The sequence below is a fragment of the Bombyx mori genome, chromosome 1 (assembly GCF_030269925.1).
Source record: "Bombyx mori chromosome 1, ASM3026992v2".
Classification (NCBI taxonomy): domain Eukaryota; kingdom Metazoa; phylum Arthropoda; class Insecta; order Lepidoptera; family Bombycidae; genus Bombyx; species Bombyx mori.
Genome location: NC_085107.1, coordinates 14,520,017 through 14,540,124, shown reverse-complemented (window position 1 = coordinate 14,540,124; position 20,108 = coordinate 14,520,017). Strand labels below are relative to the sequence as shown.

Below are 20,108 nucleotides of genomic sequence, written 5' to 3'. Positions count from 1 at the left end.
GGTGACCTCACGGGGCTCAAGCAGTGTTGCTGACACTGGCCCTAGTAAGAGCAGTGCTTCGCAGAATCTACCATCGGATCGAAAACGCGACCCACTTAGAAGATCCGGCGAGAAACTCAGTGGGCTCTTGACCCAAGAGGTAGCTAACAGCGTCCATAGACTTCATCACAATAGAAATAACGGCACAATCCTGCGAAATTAAATTCAAATGCATTGTTTAACGGTTGTTAAATCTTCAAGCAGAATTTGGAATGCTTAAATTCAAATATTAGGCTTTTATGTTTGTTTTGATGACAACACACAAGATTTAGCACTAAGCGGATGGTCTTTGGAAGTTAACCCTGCCTGTTGTTTTCGAAACATATAGAGGTGAAACGCCATTTGGTTTAAGCAACTTTACAGGAGAGCTATTTAAAATTTAAAATTTCGAAAAAATATCATAACAGAAAAACTTCTTCAGCTATTTCAATGGTATAAACTTAGTTGAAGTTCAATTAAAAACATCGAACTGTAAATGTTAATACCAAATAAAACGCACCTTTAATCTATATAGGTATGTATACATATATAAAAATGAATAGCTGTTCGTTAGTCTCGCTAAAACTCGAGAACGGCTGGACCGATTTGACTAATTTTGGTCTTGAATTATTTGTGGAAGTCCAGAGAAGGTTTAAAAGGTAGATACATATGAAAATGCTCAGAATTCAATAAAAATAACAATTTAGTTTTTCCTTTGATGTGTCCCCCGGCGGACGGATTTTATTTATCGATTGAGGCACTACGAAGTCTGCCGGTTCAGCTAGTTACAAATATAAATATCACGTATTGGTATCGAAACGTCGCTTAAACCCAAACGAACTTTCACTCCTTGATATATTGTATACTCATATATATTATATACAAAGATATCTTGTAAACGTCGGCGAGAAACAGGCTTTTATTAAATTCTTTTTGTTCTGTGATAGTCACCACATTTTTTATCACTAAAGAAAAAAAATCAAATTACAGTATTGATTTAACATAAAAAGCCCAAATGTATTCGTATGTGTGTCACTGTGTCAATCCCATCAAATTGTATTCCAATATAAATTCTCTTTTTACACTTTGTCGGTGTTTTTTATTGATGTATCTTATAGTCATGACATTTGAGTGATGTGATTTTAGATCAAAATTATCAACTGTTTGCTACTTTTTATAATAAATCATAATATTTATTAACTCTCGGCTCTCCTACTCTTTCCAGAAGAACGCATAACCAAACCTGAAATGCTGATTGTGATAGCACTCTGATGTATAAAGCGATCTCACGATCTTTTCCTATTTAATTCATATCTTTATCACGTCATAAATATACTTACTACGTGATGTTACCGCAATTCGGCTACAGACGGCAATAAGAAATAATTAACACCGGCAGAATTTACTTCAGCGTCAGTTAAAATAACAATGATAAATAGGATTAGGAACTTACACGCTAAACTAAAACTAAACACGCAAGAATTCACATAACTTCAATCCGTAGAATCTTTGAAAAAAAAAAGAACAATCCACTCCAAATTAGTAAAAAAAACTATCATTTAAAATAAAAAAGGTCACCACAATACATTCAATATCATCTAACAAATCTTATTGAAATTTTACATTGAAATCTTAAGTTTAAAATATCTGAATTTTAAATAAACTTGCTCAATATTGAATCTCGCCGCATACTTCGATGAAACTTACGTGGTATGAATAAAATATGCGCCTAAAGAAATAAATAGCCGGGACATACCACAATAAGTTGTAATATAACTAACTCAATGTAAATCTGCTGCGAAAATTTTATTCTAAAAAGACAAAGTTAAATTGAAGTATATCTAAATTTTACATTTTAACATAGACTGAAATACTAATGAATCAGTTTCGAAAAGCGGTAAAACATTTTAAATTCTTAGAACGTTTTCAAAAACAAAACTATTTAAAATAAATATAAAAGTATCTAAGTCATTAGAACACAGAAAAAATTATAAAATATTTCTACTAATATTTAGATATACACCGAAATCTCAACTTTTTTTTTTTTCATTGCTTAGATGGTTGGACGAGCTCACAGCCCACCTGGTGTTAAGTGGTTACTGGAGCCCATAGACATCCACAACGTAAATGCGCCACCCACCTTGAGATATAAGTTCTAAGGTCTCAAGTATAGTTACAACGGCTGCCCCACCCTTCAAACCGAAACGCATTACTGGTTTCACGGCAGAAATAGGCGGGGTGGTGGTACCCACCCGCGCGGACTCACAAGAGGTCCTACCACCAGTAAAAACTGAACAAAACCCTACAAAATTATCGATTCTTCAGAATACAATATTATTTTATTTCGTCCACATTTAGCTTCTAAGCGTAATGTTGCAATACGACCTGTCTATTCTTCGAATTCTTAAAGTCAACCAATAAGTTAATAAATGTGTCTCTCAATGGTATAATATTAACTTCTGTATTTGAAAAATTTCATCAAAAGTTTAAATCATTGACAATAAGTTGGTAATAATACTTTTTTTTTCTAATATATTGGATTGAATGGAGTTGGTAGTAAATTGGATTTACTTTGTGTTGTAGTTTCATCACAAAGTTATTGCGATTAAGAATTGATTAGAAACGTGGAAGCTTGGTGAAAGGTTTTCTTTGTTACTGGACACAATAACTTTAAAGACGTTAACGTCTTAGTGTCGTATATGCCTTTAAACTATTACTCTTATTGAAAATATCATTGTATAGACAGAGAAGTGTATTAAAACTATTGTTGGAAACATAAATGTTATGTTATGAAATCTTTCAGCGTAACAATCGCCAATTTAATTTTAAGTCGATTAACTTTATCAGCAAGGACTAATAATTATGCAATAATTTTGATACTTTGTTTCTGATCAGAATCACATCATGGTGGTGGCTTTTACTGGTGGTAGGACCACTTGTGAGTCCGCACGGGTAGGTACCACTACCCCGCCTATTTCTGTCGTGAAGCAGTAATGCGTTTCGGTTTGAAAGGCGGGGCAGCCGTTGTAACAATACTAAGAACTTAGAACTTATATCTCAAGGTGGGCGACGCATGTACGTTGTAGATGTCTATGGGCTCCAGTAACCACTTAACATCAGGTGGGCTGTGAGCTCGTCCACCCATCTAAGCAATAAAAAAAAATTATAAAAGAATATATTTCGACTTGCAATACAAGCGTGATTTTTTTAAATAACTATATTTACTTATTACACAGGTGTTCAGCGGCGCCGCTACTTGCTTCTACGCTTTCATCGGGTTCGATATCATTGCTACCACCGGAGAAGAGGCCAACAACCCTAAGCGTTCCATCCCTCTGGCTATAGTGCTGAGTCTGGGCATCATCCTACTGGCTTATGTTAGCACTTCCATGATGCTGACTCTGATAGGTACGTATTGCAATAATTAAAAAAATATTAATAATAATAAACAGCAACTCAAATGTAACTACGACTAACCCTATATTTTTTAAGATCATTTTTTGTCGAACACAACTCTAAACTAAATAGTCTGGTGACATTAATTTTATTTTAGGTAAGAGCCACCATGACTGACTTTTGTCGAATACTCTAAACTAAATAGTCTGGTGACATTAATTTTATTTTAGGTAAGAGCCACCATGACTGACTTTTGTCGAATACTCTAAACTAAATAGTCTGGTGACATTAATTTTATTTTAGGTAAGAGCCACCATGACTGACTTTTGTCGAATACTCTAAACTAAATAGTCTGGTGACATTAATTTTATTTTAGCTAAGAGCCACCATGACTGACTTTTGTCGAATACTCTAAACTAAATAGTCTGGTGACATTAATTTTATTTTAGGTAAGAGCCACCATGATTGACTTTTGTCGAATATTCTAAACTAAATAGTCTGGTGACATTAATTTTATTTTAAGTAAGAGCCACCATGACTGACTTTTGTCGAATACAACTCTAAATTAAATAGTCTGGTGACATTAATGTTATTTTAGGTAAGAGTCACCATGACTTTTTTTTCCAGAAGAAGATATTATTATTCATATCCTATCGGACCCTCCCGATCCACTCTCGGTGCTTTTAGGGTCTCCAAGCACTAGTTACTCCAAGAGTTCGACCGATCCTATTGATACTACCCACTCAGTTTCTCGCTGGATCTCGATCCGGTGGTGAATTCTTGCCAGAGTGTTAACTTATCTCAGTTTGAGCCCCGCGAGCTCACATACTCGTCCGCGCGTAGTAGGAGGATCCCCTAAAGCTACCGACGATTAGGTAGAGAATAAAAGGTCACGGTCTACATACAGCCTTTTAACAATGGGTTTGCATTATTAATAGTTGTAGTATGTTAGTTGCGTATAGTATGAGCGATGGCTAGGACAACTGCTCGATCATTGTCAGAATAATTTAAAATAAATTAATACTTCAATTATCTAACTACCCACGTATGTACCTAGAATATATAATCTCATAAACAAAACATATTTCAAGATTCACGGTTTTATTTGAGAGACCTATTATATTTCTGTCAACGAAAGAAAATAATAGATCGAAAATTCTGTTTAAATTTTGAATGGCAGACAGATATTCAGACAAACCAATATTTTGCTGACCGCAGACTATTGATTCGGTTAGGTGTGTTCGAACTCCTGCCGTCGACGGTCGCCCACCGTGTTTGTATTTCAGCAGAAATTTGTGCAAACCGTAAACTCAGACTGAATAACAGATAAATATTGAAACGCCATTTATTCTACTACACTTTATCCTACCAACACTAATAAAAAGCAACAAAATTTAATCACCATTGCAAACCCACTCAGCACCTATAAATTTAAGTAATCTATAATTTGCTCTCAGCTTCAGTTATAAGCCGATGCAGGTCGAGGTCGGTCGAAAACCAATTCAGGTTCATCATGCAGTATACTCCGGTGGAAGCTAGAGCCTTTATTGCATGGGAATTAACCCGATAAACTCATATCTAAAGCCGCATAGATGCGCATTGTTCAGCTTCAATATTAACTTGAATCGCTAGCTAAATTTATTAGTAGTAATATTGAGACATAAAATTATATTAATTTATTATTATTACTAGCTGACCCGGTAGACTTCGTAGTGCCTCAATCGATAAATAAAAGACCTAAACTTTTGTATAAAATAAACTTAAAACAAACAAAAGGAATCCGTCCGACGGGGGACACATCAAAGGAAAAACAAAATTGTTATTTTTATTTAATTCCAAGCATTTTCATATTTATCTACCTTTTAAACCTTCTCTGGACTTTCACAAATAATTCGAGACTAAAATTAGCCAAATCGGTCAAGCCGTTCTCGAGTTTTAGCGAGACTAACGAACAGCAATTCATTTATATATATATATATATAAGAATAGATTACCTATAAAATATATTCAGCCACCATTTTAATATATTTTATGTTGTACAATTTTAACCCATCAAATATTTTGTACATACATCCCATTTTTCTCTACCTGTGCTTTGAGAAAAGAATACTTATTGACAGGTTACGCTCGTATTGGTAAATGTTTCTTAGATGTTCTTTTTAATCTGTTTTCTTTTTGAGGACAATAAAACCTAGTATGTTCGGAGTCTTGTATTGTATTTTAATTACCGGCAATGACACTGCCCAGTACTTTTTGTATGTTGATCTCAATGAGCACTTTTAGGTTCTTAGCCTAATCATTTTTTTTTTCAGAAATGAATATCCTAACCATACAATACAAAACCAGACTTATTTTTAGGATGACTATTTAATAATCGTGGATTTGATAATAATTACATTAAGATCATGAAATTATCACGAATTAAACTAAAAAGAATCATTAGAATAAAATCTCACTTAAAGTTTCCTGCTTAATTAATTATTTCTCCGTTCTCAAACAATATAATGAAGGTTACTAAAACAATAAAACTCCACAAGAATAATAAAGCATGTGGAATGTTCTATAAAATAATATTGCTATATACGAGAACCCTGTTCGGCTGAGAATTCTAATGATCCTCGCAGATGCCGTTACGAAAGTGAAACGATATATTCGTAAAGAATAACCCAACGTCGATTCGCCTAAAATTCTGACGTTGCGTCTTTAATGAGGGCTTGTTCACTTTATTTCTAATTAATCCAAACTTTTTGTACCAGAGGCCCATGAAGGGCTGGCTGGCTGATTGATGTTTGTAATTTATTTAAAATCCCATTCTAAATTTTATCGTCATATTGAAAAATAATAAGTTATTTAAATTAAATCATTGAAATGTCAATATTTAATTAAATTGTAACATTTATGCATTGTACACTTTCGTGAAAAAAGATTACTAAGGGAAAATATAATATACATTTCTTTTTGTTTCCTAATATTTTTGCATATTATTATGGGTATGTAGGTACCTATTTTTCCGAATAAATAATTTTGTAAAATAACCTGACTCTACAATCGAACACCGATCTGCTAATTCAAAAATATCATATAACACCGTTAAGGATAAAAATTGTATCTACTTCCTTAATCACGTTTTTCTTTACCTATGTTATTTCATTTTCATTTATTTATGGAATTTGGTCCCGAACATATCTAAGAGACCCTAGTTTTATTTTTCGTATGCACAATATATGATATGGGGTCTGTGTGAGTGTGAACTCAGTATACTCAAATACGTATAGGGTTGTTTATGTGCCAAATTAAGTGTAATATATGGAACAATGAGTGAATAACACTATGCTCGATATACAAAAGGGGAGATATGCTAATCAAAGGGCCATGCCACGGGCCAATATCCATCGTTTGATTTGAGTCAAAGGATTGCCTTCTTGAGCAACCCAATCTTCTTTTTTTAAACCCACCATGAAATGAAATAGGGTATATCTGAAGGATTCACTTCTTGTGTTTTTACCACAATTCTGCTTATTTTTGGATGCGTCAATTGTTATATAATCATTTAGAATACAGCCTCGTGTCTCGAGGCGACATTCAAATTGTCAAATATATCAGCTCTGAAGACCATTTAAACATCTACTGACTTAAAACAAACGTGGTAACCTTTGTCGGCATGAACGTAGTCGATTACAATCAAAATCTCTTTACCGTCTAACTTGAACGCTTATAAATCAACAACAAAACGTACTGAATAGACACAGCGAATTCAAAATGAACCCGCTTCGTACATACGTAACGAACGGCAGTCGGAAATTATATTTGCATATAAACCCATCCTAATTGACAGAATGATGTTTTAGGATGTCACACGAATTAACGTATGCATATTGTATTAAGTTTTGCACAGACTTTGACGTTATTAAATCGATCGAATTGCATACATTTATACTTTTGTAGGCATTATAGAGTAATATTGCAGTAGAGTTACTGGTGTTATGATCTCTTGTGAGTTCACACGGGAAGGTACTACAACCCTGCCTATTTCTGCCGTGAATCAGCAATGCGTTTCGGTTTGAAGGGTGGAGCAGTCGTTGTAACTATACTGGAGACGTTAGAACTTATATCTCAAGGTGGGTGGCGTATTTACGTTGTTGATGTCTATGGGCTCCAGTAACCACTTAACATCAGGTGGGCTGTGAGCTCGTCCTTCCATCTAAGCAATAAAAAATAAAATAAAGAATAGACTACCACAAAATTAACTTCAACGTAACATAAAATGTCATATTAAAAATACTAAAATACGTACAAATTAATAATATAATGCTGATATATCTTAAGAATAGGTCGTATGCTAATTATGTCATTTCTTGTGAATCGTCATCTTGCTCGATAAGAATTGTACTACACATACTGCAAGGTCTAGAAATGGAAAAAGAACTAAGCAAACTGATCATTTAAATGTGCATTTGATTGAAATATACAAAAGGTATATTTACGACAATTTTCAAAATTTTCAGTAATTAATTTGAAAGTCTCAGTCAAAAGTTCCCCCGCGGGACACACAAATGTTATTATTATGTAAAAGTTAGCACGAAACTTCAATGCGACGTAGCAAGATTAGCGACAGAGCATCCATTATCGTCATCGATTATTTTAAAATGGATATAATATCGATTTTTGTGTGTTTGAGCCATCGCTAAAGTATTGATGATGATAACGCTTCACTTTGGACGTTGGTTGTTGAGCGACAGGAGGTTTTAGTCATGTGACATGCTCCGCCCTCTATCCCCAGTGGAGGGCGGAAGTCCGGTTATTTCTTCCTGAACAAATAAAAAAAAAGCCACAGAACACATAAAATATAGATAGAGCCGTATGTATATAAATAAATAAATAAATATAATTATTTACTAACAATCACGCCACGTTAACTGGTCCCGTGATAAGTTCGTAAAGAACTTGTGTTACAGGTACCAGATAACGGAAATAAATGTAAGATTTTTATTATACACATACTTATATTTAATATACATCCATAACTCTGGAAAGATATTTTTTATATTTATCATACAAATATCTTCCCTTGCCGGGATTCGAACCCGCGACCCCCTTGTGTAGTGACCATGTCACTTACCACTACACCAGACGGCCGTTAATAATCAGTTTGATTGTTCTAGTAACTGTTTTAATGACTCAGTTCTAGCTTCAAACGTATTATATAAATACATACAAATAAATATATATTTATATTAACGTAACTTTTCCCAAGTTAAAGACGTCCGATTAACTTGTTTTTTTTTTATAGACGTCTTGGTGGTGTGTATTTTCTGGTAAGGATGATCCATTTAATCCATCTAACTATGCTGAAAACTAGAGTCTGTATACATGCTACTAAACGAGCGAGATTCAAGAGTTTCTGACTCTTCAAAAGATTTGTGTATTGAGATGCTATTTAAAATTGAATAGAGTTCATCCCTAGATCTTCTAGCACTGATGTGTTCCTTTATAATTTATTTTGAGCTACATTCTTGTCACGTACCATGGCGCTCTGGAATGAAGTCCATTCCACAGACTTCGTTATGAAATCTCCTTATTCAAATGAGATTTAAAAAGAGTCCTTGTACGTTGGTATCGTCTTTGTTATGCCTCTGATATTACCGACGTCCATAAGTGATGGCGACGACTCCCCATCAGTTAGGCGGTATATTTCTGCATTCTGAGACTAAGCATAGTTGGTGGGTGTAACTTCATGGGGAAAGCAAAAGTTAAGCACAAAACCACGACCAACTAGACCGTGGCTCAGTAACACAAATTACCTGAAATAGCAGTTAAATCTGAATGAGCCTTAAAGCGGGGCAAAGTTAAGAAAGTTTGTGTACAGTGCGAAATTCTATGCGGCTACGAGTTGTAGCGACAAAGCGAACGTCGAGTTTCTTTGTCGGGGGTCGGGAGTGAATTGAACAACAAATAACTTGTGCTTTTTAAACCGCCGGTATAGAAGTTTCGAAGTTGAATAAAACAAACTCGGTTACATTTATGATTGGACGAGTTTTTTTTTTTTTTTTGGCAAAAAAGAAATGTTTAATACGATCGATGTCAAACGTGACTTTTTTTTTTATTGCTTAGATGGGTGGACGAGCTCACAGCCCACCTGGTGTTAAGTGGTTACTGGAACCCATAGACATCCACAACGTAAATGCGCCACCCACCTTGAGATATAAGTTCTAAGGTCTCAAGTAAGTTACAACGGCTGCCCCACCCTTCAAACCGAAACGCATTACTGCTTCACGGCAGAAATAGGCACCCACACGCGTGGACTCACAATAGGTCCTTCCACCAGTGATGAATAAAATGAGCTTCAAAATGTATTCGATTAATTTTTTTTACCTAATTAATTATTATTTTTTCTTCTTTCCACTTTTTTCGTGTAAAGGAATATACGATCTCACAGGCCTTCTCGTGTTTTTTGGGTATCAAAATTGATAAACATGACAACTTAAATCTGGTCTGGGTAGATCATACATAATAATATGTATCTTTAACCTGGAATCGATAAAACTGCTTTACGCGCTTTATTGATTCGTGTGCAAATTTTCAAGTTTATTCAGACTCCACGAAAGTTACGTTGACATATCTATATATTAATACGTGAAGCAAAAACTTTGTACCCCTTTTTACGAAAATTGCGCGGACGAAGGTGTATGAAATTTCCCACACTTATAGAGAATATAGAGGAGGAGTGCGCAATGCTAATTTTTTTTAAAATAATGCATAAAAAATTCATTAACTCTATCTATCTATCTCTTAGGTTTATGGCGTTTCCTTTTAGATTTCGCCAATGTCAAGTGTATTTAATACTCTGCTTTCTATAGCGGGCTTCGTGAACGAGCAAGGTCACAGGTATTCACTAAGAATTAAGTGAGTAGCTAAGAATGTTTGATGACAGGATCTCTGTTGATTTACCTAAAACAATATACATACCAATATACATACAACATATATATACAGAGGTTAGTTCTAATTAATTATTAATTATTAATTCTTATTACATTAACTCAATCAAAAAAACATTACACACACTGTCATGTATTTGACACACACATACTCTTTGTTTATTGTCAATCTTTAGTTAATGTCAATAGTCTGTAGTCAAATAGAAAATAGGTTAATATTGTTTATCTTTAATATTATTGACTTTAGTTTAGTCTTGGCGAAATCTGTGATTATGGAAGTATAATAGTAATTGACAATATAACCATAAAACCAAGTTAAAGACCATTAAAGTCGAATTTCGACTACTGCGGGTCCACTAGTTCTATATTATAACATCGATAAATATCAATTTATGTAGGCTTATAAAAAGAAGTCTGCTAAACAATGATTTTTCGGCAACCATCACTTAAAAACTACCGGCCATCTTGAAATACAAAGTTAAACTCTCAGCTTACGTTTGTATTCGGAAATGTTTGTTACGAAACCGAGTCATAACCAAGTTAATATATGCAATCAAAACGTAACCCGCTGGGATCGTTTATATAGTAACACTTTACGCCGTATATAACTATATACATACAGGGTGTCCCAGAAAGAATGGATAATCCTGAAACATCTCATAGTAGAGCTATTGGGACTCAAAATAAAAAATAAAAACATTTGAAAACCCAAATTAAAAAAAACCCAAATTTCAAGATTAAAATTTAAGTTCAGATTAACTTTTATAAAAAATTACACTAGCTACTCATACGATTTCCTGCATATTACTTAGTATAGTCAATGTAAAATATTATAACACAAAAACTTCTATGGGTTTCATTTATTTGTAGCTGTTGCATATTCCAGAAACGCACAGCAGTATGGAAAATATCAACTTTTTTTAAATACGTAATTTGGGTACTACCTGAGATATTTTTTTTATTTTTATTTGTAACCCCAGCTCTACTATGAGGTGCTTAAAGATTATCCATTCTTTCTGGACACCCTGTATATATATGGATAAAATTAAGAAAGCAAAACCTAACATACTATTTAACTCCCTATATATACTAATACTAATAATTCATATTAGTATGTCAGAACGTTCCTATCGTGCTTATCTCGATTAACCTGTTCCAAATTGGAATGACAATTTCGAAATCAGTAGCATATCTTGGCACTACAATTCATATTGCAATCGTTTCAAAAGCTAAATGGCATTTTCAACATCTTTTTTTGTGACATAGAGAGACGAACGAGCTCACGGTCCACCTGATATTAAGTGGTTACCAGAGCCCCTAGATGAATACCGCCGTCCAATTTTAGGCTTTAAGTATATGTTTCCTTCAATATCAATGTCATACTTTATGCGGCTATGGAATGAGCTCCCCTCCACGGTGCTTCCCGAGCGCTATGACATGTCCTTCTTCAAACGAGGCTTATAAAGAGTATTAAACGGCAGGCAGCGGCTTGGCTCTGCCCCTCGCATTGCTGAAGTCCATGGGCGACCGTAACCACTCACCATCAGGTAGGCCGTATGCTCGTTGCCTAAAAGGCCAATAAAAAAAATGCGGGTTTCATAAAAAAATTTACACGATGCTATTCCTTCACGTAGTCACTTTACCGTGAATATCGTAAGAAGCTCGTACCTGGCTGCGTGCTTCCACAAAGCCGGCCCGGCCTAGTCCCATCGCTCGATGCCTTTAGGCCACGACTTAATCTCGTTACGATAAGAGGCTTCAAAACTTGCCGCTCCATCGAAAATTCCGAAAAGTATACTCCATGATGTACATAAATAAATCAAAGGCCGTCTGGTGTAGTGGTAAGTGACATGGTCACTACACAAGGGGGTCGCGGGTTCGAATCCCGCCAAGGGAAGATATTTGTATGATAAATATAAATGTCTTTTCCAGGGTTATGGATGTATATTAAATATATGTATGTGTATAATAAAAAGATTACATTTATTTCCGTTATCTGGTACCTGTAACACAAGTTCTTTACGAACTTATCACGGGACAAGATAACGTGGCGTGATTGTTTAAAAAAAAAAATGTTTAGCTTAACTTAAACATTATCTAATGCAACAGGCGTATCTCCACTGAAACTTGTGGGCTGAAGCATTTTGACGTGACAACGTCTTATAATTCTATGGAGCCGGCTGCACGCACGAAAAAACATGACTCATTCGGCGTTACCTCGCTCTGAGGCGTTCCATTTAAGGCTTGAAGTGCAAGCGAGAGCGCGCAACGAGCGACAAAAAGGCACAATCGGCCTCCGCGTTCGGCAGCGTTCGACATCTGTCTCTCTCCTACTTGAGTGAGCGATGCATCCGCGTGGACAGCTGCTATACAATAATACATTTACATGTTTTCGTCAAGTATGAAGTTCAGTGAAAAGTGAATGTGGTGTCAATTGTATATAGCAACGATAATTGCGATAATTGAAAAATGAAACCATTCCATCAGTATTTTCTTATGACGTTGTCACGTTCAACTATCGTCAGTAAATCGATTTACAGACAACCGATTTTTTTTTTATTACCCTTGTAGGCAGACGAACATACGGCTCACCTGATGGTGAGTGGTTACCGTCGCCCATGGACTTCAGCAATGCCAGGGGCAGAGCCAAGCCGCTGCCTACAAAAATAAGCTTTTCGAAATTCTCCCACAATTCAGAATTGAGCGAAATAGAAGGCTGGCTGAGTTTGAACCGCGCTATCGACAAAACCGCTCAAAGGCCATCGGAGCTAAACGTTTATGAGTCGATAAAGGAAAATCGGTGTCGTTTGCGGATAAATTGAAACAGTTTAAATTCCTTTGGAGTTTTTCCTGGAAATATGATGTCAGTGTCTGTGTTTTCGTAGCTTTGTAAGAACTACTTTAAGCCGCTTTCTGAAAAAAGGAATTGACTGAAATAGCGTTCTTAAATAAAATAAAACGCGCTTCTGTACGTTTTGCTTTTAATCCTCGTTCCAAATATGAGAGGTTTCTAATATTTGTTATTATATCTATACATATAAATAAAATTGGAGTGTCCGTTTGTAATATTGAAATAGCCTCTTGTTACTACATGCACATGAATATATATACGGTACATACACCAAAGTAACATTTTTTACAATTTTTGACTGTCTGTCTGTTTGTTCCGGCTTATCTTTGGAATGGCTGGACCGATTTTGACGGAACTTTCACTGATAGGTAGCTGATGATATAAGAAGTAACTTAGGCTACTTTTTTTAGACTAGCATCGCCCCGCGGCTTCACCTGCGGTACGACAAAAACCGCGGGTAAAATCGCGGGACTCAGTTATCAATAATAAAATTTAATGTTTCCGAAGCGAAGCGAGAGCGGGTCGCTAGTAAACAATACAATGTCAATGAAAATTATTTTTCATAAAATTTTGCTAAAGTATGTTTTAGATTGGGAAATATTTATTAAAAAAATCCTTAGGCAGCCAATTTGTTTTGTGTATGTAGCATTAATTCATTTTGGCTCCGACTTAGATCTCATGTTTTTGTGTATTCCGCTAATGAGTTGAAAACGGGGCGAGCCGTGGCCTCCCACACTCGTGTATGAAAAAAAAACTTGTACCGCTTTATTCACTCAGTCCCGGATTTCGGTTTCGAATCTCCTGCTATTTCTCCGTTCGCCAGTCGTCGCGCTTGTATTAACTAACGTGCACAAAAGCCGGCGAGCCCAGTCGCAACGTAACCCAGGTCACCAAGACTCGCTCCTGCCGCATGTAGGTCAAGGTATTTATCCGACACGTAATCCGTGCCGGCAATACGATACGAAGAAACCTTATAAATTTTTCACCACTAAGCCTAGAATTTATAAGAACAATTTAATGTTTTCATACATCATTGACGTTCTCCGTATGTATGCTGAATAAATTTATTTGTACGCAGTTCACTTCTGATTGTACATTTACAAATTTACATTTACACACATTTACATTTATACATATACGGTCGATGGGGCAGAAAGATCCTGGAGTGGCGACCACGTACTGGCAAGCGCAGTGTGGGACGGCCACCTACTAGATGGACCGACGACCTAGTAAAAAGCGCTGGGTCTCGTTGGATGCAGGTGGCAATGGACCGGTCGCACTGGAAATCTATTGGAGAGGCCTATGTTCAGCAGTGGACGGCGATAGGCTGAAATGATGATGATGATGACATTTATACATTTACACATTTAAGGCAGTATGGCGAATAAAGCCTCTGTATTTCGAAGTCAAAACTACCGCATCCCAAATGTAGACATTATATAAAGTTCTCATTAAATCAAAATATTCAGAGTAGTGGAGTGAACACGATTGTATATATAAATGGTATTATAATAAAGTAATATTGTAAAGAAAAATATCATAAAGATACAATGGGCCATTCTTAAATGTACCTCTTATTTTAATTGGTTTACGTCGTTAAAATCTACTTAAGCTATATTGCTGTATTGTTTAGCTTTATTGTACTGCTAGCTGACCCGGCAAACGTGGTTTGCCTTATAAATAATTTCTAGGTAAGATAAATTAACCTAGATATCGACTGCAGTGCCATCTGCCGGACTAATTTTCTAATCTAAGCCATCCAGGGTGCCACCCAAACGCATACAAAAAAAATCATTCAAATCGGTCCAGCCGTTTAGGAGGAGTTCAGTGACAAACACACACACAGAAGAAATATATACATAAAAATATAAGATATAAGAAAAGATATTGTAAGAGAGAGCTGACGGTATCCGGCAAAATTATCTCTAAAAATGAACTTTCGATTAACTCTGGTATTCGTGTATCAGTTACTAAGTACATAGGAAGATCAGATGCTGGGGGAAAATAATGTTCGTGCATATAACCCGCGCGTTTGTTCTCAATATTACAAACAGAACACGACCGAACGAATATTATTTGCTTTTGATTTTCCATCGCCCTTTTAAAATGAAAACAGAATTGTTTTCAAAAATATTGGAAAACAATTTTATTCGTTTTTTAATATACCAATAATAGAAACAGTTCACTTTCACAGATACATAAATGAACCCACAAATTATTAATCAACGGAACGTGTTGATTGATGTAAAAAAAAACAGTGTATAATCACCTACACAGCGAGGCGTGTACATAAATATTAAACTATTTATTTAGTTTTTTATTGCTTAGATGGGTGGACGATCTCACAGCCCACCTGGTGTTAAGTGGTTACTGGAGCCCATAGACATCTACAACGTAAATGCGCCACCCACCTTGAGATATGAGTTCTAAGGTCTCAGTATAGTTACAACGGCTGCTCTACCCTTCAGACCGAAACGCATTACTGCTTCACGGCAGAAATAGGTAAGGCGATGGTACCTACCCGCGCGAACTCACAAGAGGTCCTACCACCGGTAAAGTAGTTGATAAAAGTTGCTTATAATCATAGAAAAATTTATTTGGCGGCAGACTCGCAGCTTGGAATCCTATGACATATGGGTAATATACTCATCTTTGACGTAAAGAATTGGCCGTCATTAACATACGTACTCCGACAAAATACCTAAATAAACTTAGACAAAATATATGCCTTCTGTATTTAAAACGAGCAGTTCTTGTTCTTTCGTCAGTAGCTATAAACAATTTATAGCTAGTAGTGGTCCAAAGAAATTGGTTCTACCCAAAGTTAATTTTAATACTAAAGTAATCAAAAGATGCTACTTCCATTATATGTTAATAAATACCTTGTTAGACAGATACGCATTCTTTTTCTTTACAGTAAACAATGTGTTTTCATTTTGAATTCCATAAAATCTTATACCTTTAAACGAACAATTCTTGTATAATAATTTCTATTTATATAATCGGAATCTCGGAAACGGCTCCAACGATTTTCATAAAATTTGGTATACAGGGGATTTCGGGGGCGATAAATCAATCTGGCTACGATTTATTTTCAGAAAATGTTGTTTTATTCGGATTTTCAATAATCAACTCTTCCCGACATCTATTGGCGAATAATAATACTATTTTTCTTAATTGAGAGCAACTAACAGCTTTAGAGACACAACAAGATGGCGTTATTAAAAAAAAGCATCATCTAGTTATAATTATCGCAATAACTACGTGATTTTATCATTTCGTTTGATCGAAAACCTTTCGAAGCTTAATTTCAAACCAGTAATTGATTCATTTCAACACTCATCCTCGAATATGAAATTATGAAATCAAAGTGCATCAATTATACGAAATCATTTAGGCAAATTATTAATATCGCTCGCAGCTGAAATTCGCTCATGAATTGCTTTAATTTTAAACGAGAAATCATGTTTTTGATGCACGTACATAATTATGTAATAATATTTTGTGCACATTTATGTGTGTTTATATATTTTACCGTGAATTCCTTGTTTGTATTCATTATTCTTTTATATTTTAATGCATTTAACTATATTGAGTGATTTAATTAATGAAACACGTAGTTTGAATATTGAAATATCCTTATTAAAATTATTTGTACATTCCGGAGCTATCCGTCGTCGTCGTGGCCTAACGGATAAGACGTCCAGTGCATTCGTGTTGAAGCGATGCACCGGTGTTCGAATCCCGCAGGCGAGTACCAATTTTTCTAATGAAATACGTACTTAGCAAATGTTCACGATTGACTTCCACGGTGAAGAAATAACATCGTGTAATAAAAATCAAACCCGCAAAATTATAATTTGCGTAATTACTGGTGGTAGGACCTCTTGTGAGTCCGCGCGGGTGGGTACCACCACCCTGCCTATTTCTGCCGTGAAGCAGTAATGCGTTTGGGTTTGAAGGGTGGGGCAGCCGTTGTAACTATACATGAGACCTTAGAACTTGTATCTCAAGATGGGTGGCGCATTTACGTTGTGGATGTCTATGGGCTCCAGTAACCACTTAACACCAGGTGGGCTGTAAGCTCGTCCACCCATCTAAGCAATAAAAAAAAAAAAGCTATCCTTATTCTTGTATATCACATATATTTTTGGCACACATAGAATCCTAACCCTGGCTCGCTGACCATATTTTAGTCATTTTTTTTACTTATACTGCAGAGGCATATACGAATTTGCAGACTAATATATTTTGTGTTCTAATTCAAACCCGTTGACAAAACGTAATTACTACTAAACACCGTTGACTCTCCATACAAATCAGAATGAATAATAGCTACGTAGCATACAGGGAATATTGTAATATCCAGCAGTATAAGCTGACAGCGAACCTTAACGTACGGGACTAATAGCCTTCAAATTTATAAGAAGAGCTACGAAACTAAAGTGACAACAATAAACGGGTGGTTGGGAATGTTAACACTAAAAAAATCCCTAGCAAAAAATACAATTTCGATTTTTATTTACTTATTCGGGTTGTAGAAATAGTATCGTCACGACCTAAAACGATAAGACGCCGGATCACTGAGTTTCTCGCCGGATCTTTTAAGTGGATCGCGTTTCCGATCCGGTGGTAGATTCTGCGAAGCACTGCTCTTGCTAGGGCCAGTGTTAGCAACACTCCGGTTTGAGCCCCGTGAGCTCACCTACATACACATCAAGGTGAAACTGTAATAGCCTCTCAAGGCTATCAGCATAGGTAGGGAAAAAATGTACTCAATGCAACTATGTTAGTAATCAAATCCCGCAAGAAGAACTAATTATTGACATGGTTACTGATTGGGCTGATCGGGTCTAATAAGCCCACTCGGGTAATTCCCAGCGCCTATTACTGCCGCTTTTTTTTTAAGCTGGTAGCCTTGAGAGGCTATTCCAGCGTAACCCTAACTAGTAGGTGAGCTCACAGGGCTCAAACCTGATGACGTTGCTAACACGAACCCTAGCAAGAGCCGTGCTTCGCAGAATCTACCACCGGATCGGAAACGCGATCCACTGAGAAGATCCGGCGAGAAACTCAGTGGGCTGTGTCTGAGAGTTAATTTACATGTCGAGCCCTTCGTCGCAAGCAACGGATTCGACGAGAACGGTGACCGGTGCTTGAAGTACCTAGAAGCACCGTCAATGGATCGGGAGGATCCGAGATGACGTGTTTTGGGCGACGTCGACTGCTTTCCATTCTTTCCGCAGGATCGGGAATGTAGTTACCGGCGGCCACGATGAGAAGGTTCTCGTGTCGTGCCGCTTTATCGAAGTGATTACTGCCGCGCAATAATGATACGAACTGCAATGTAGGCTTTAAGGGTGGGTTAATTTTGAGATTTAGACCTCGTGTCTCCGTAGATTCCGGAAGTCACTTACCCCACCACGTACTCTCGCGAACTCGTTCATGCAAATAAAAAAACTTGTATGCAATTATTAACACGTGGTAGAAATGAAAGCTTAAAAATTTTTAGCTTTAAGATAATAAAACGGATGTAAATTTTCGGGAACAGAATAATTGTAGGTTTTAGTAAGTCATAATGATACAAAGTTTGATAATTATTTTACGAATACGAATATTAGGTACAAAAGCAGGCAGAGCACAAAGAGAACCACTGATATAAGAAACACGGTATAATCCTTCCTATCTCATTTGCTCCCACGTCAAATGTTATGAATTTATGTGTCTGTCTCTTTTTACTGTCTTTTTTTTTGTTTCATCGACTTTCGCATCATAACGATGCGAAATAAGCTTTTCCTTCAAAAACTAAAAAAAGAAACATTTTCACAAATTACTTCCACGACACACTATTTTTGACGGGGGTAATTTGCGGCATTCACTTTGTGTGATTTCTAAGCTCCGGTAATCACATGAATTCGTTTGGGTCTAAAGTTTATTCACCAGTCTGTGCAAGAAAAAGTTTAACACAAGTTTTATATTACTGCAGCCATAACAAGAATATCTTATTTTACTTAGCTTTCGAAACTTTATTTATTCAGTGCGAACTCTTAAAATTCTAACTCAGATAGTTCTGAGTTATATTAATACCCAATTTCCCCATACTTTCGACCGATACTCTAAGACGTCCTCTCAAAATTTCCTCAACCATTACTCAATGAGTATTACGTTAATGATCCCCTCGAAAAATCCTCAATCTCAGCTTAATAAATTTACCATTTTTGAAGATAAAAAATCTGGAACAGACATGCCCCTATGCCTAAAATAGTTTTAGTTATTTTTACTAAAGTTTATAAGATACTAGCCGTACTCGCCCGCTTCACTGGGCATTTAAAATTAACATTATTATTTATTGTCATTATTATTAGAGAGTCTAAGACTCATACAAATATTAGCCTATCCATTAAGTACATGTATCTTCTACATGGGTGCCAAGTTTCAAGTCAATCGGATGCATGGTTCAGTAGTTATAACGGAACATCCGTAAAAACCACTGTATATTTATATTTTAGTATAGATTTACGTCAGAACACATCATGTGTTACTAATGATCCTATTTATCTATGAAAAATTTACGCATACATCGTAAAAATGTTTCATTAAAATTCGTCCGTGAACTGAGAATTTTATATGCCTGTTTAATTCTAAAGGTTTTTTAGTTGTTATCTTTTCATGAATTTTATTTAGCTATGCTTTGTTTTAAAATAACTGAAACCTTAAACGGCCTTGGCCTGGCTTGGGCCCGGACAACCGAACTGACCTAGTTACCCGTCTTGGCTGATCACATACGGCCAAATGTCACTTGAATTAAATTATTAAATTACCAATAAAATGAAGATATTATATACATATATTATTGACTCTGGTGTACGGCCGTCTGGTGTAGTGGTAAGAGACATGGTCACAAC

The 20,108-nt window shown here is 35.9% G+C and overlaps 1 protein-coding gene across 1 annotated transcript in view; it reads left to right on the top strand.

Moving 5' to 3' along the window:
• LOC101740985 (solute carrier family 7 member 14) overlaps window positions 1–20,108 on the top strand; it is a 124,091-nt gene that overhangs the window by 62,702 nt on the left and 41,281 nt on the right. Inside the window, exon 6 of the mRNA XM_038012107.2 lies at window positions 3,255–3,426. Within this exon, the coding sequence (XP_037868035.2) occupies window positions 3,255–3,426 (172 nt within the window). The remainder of the gene's footprint in view (window positions 1–3,254; window positions 3,427–20,108) is intronic.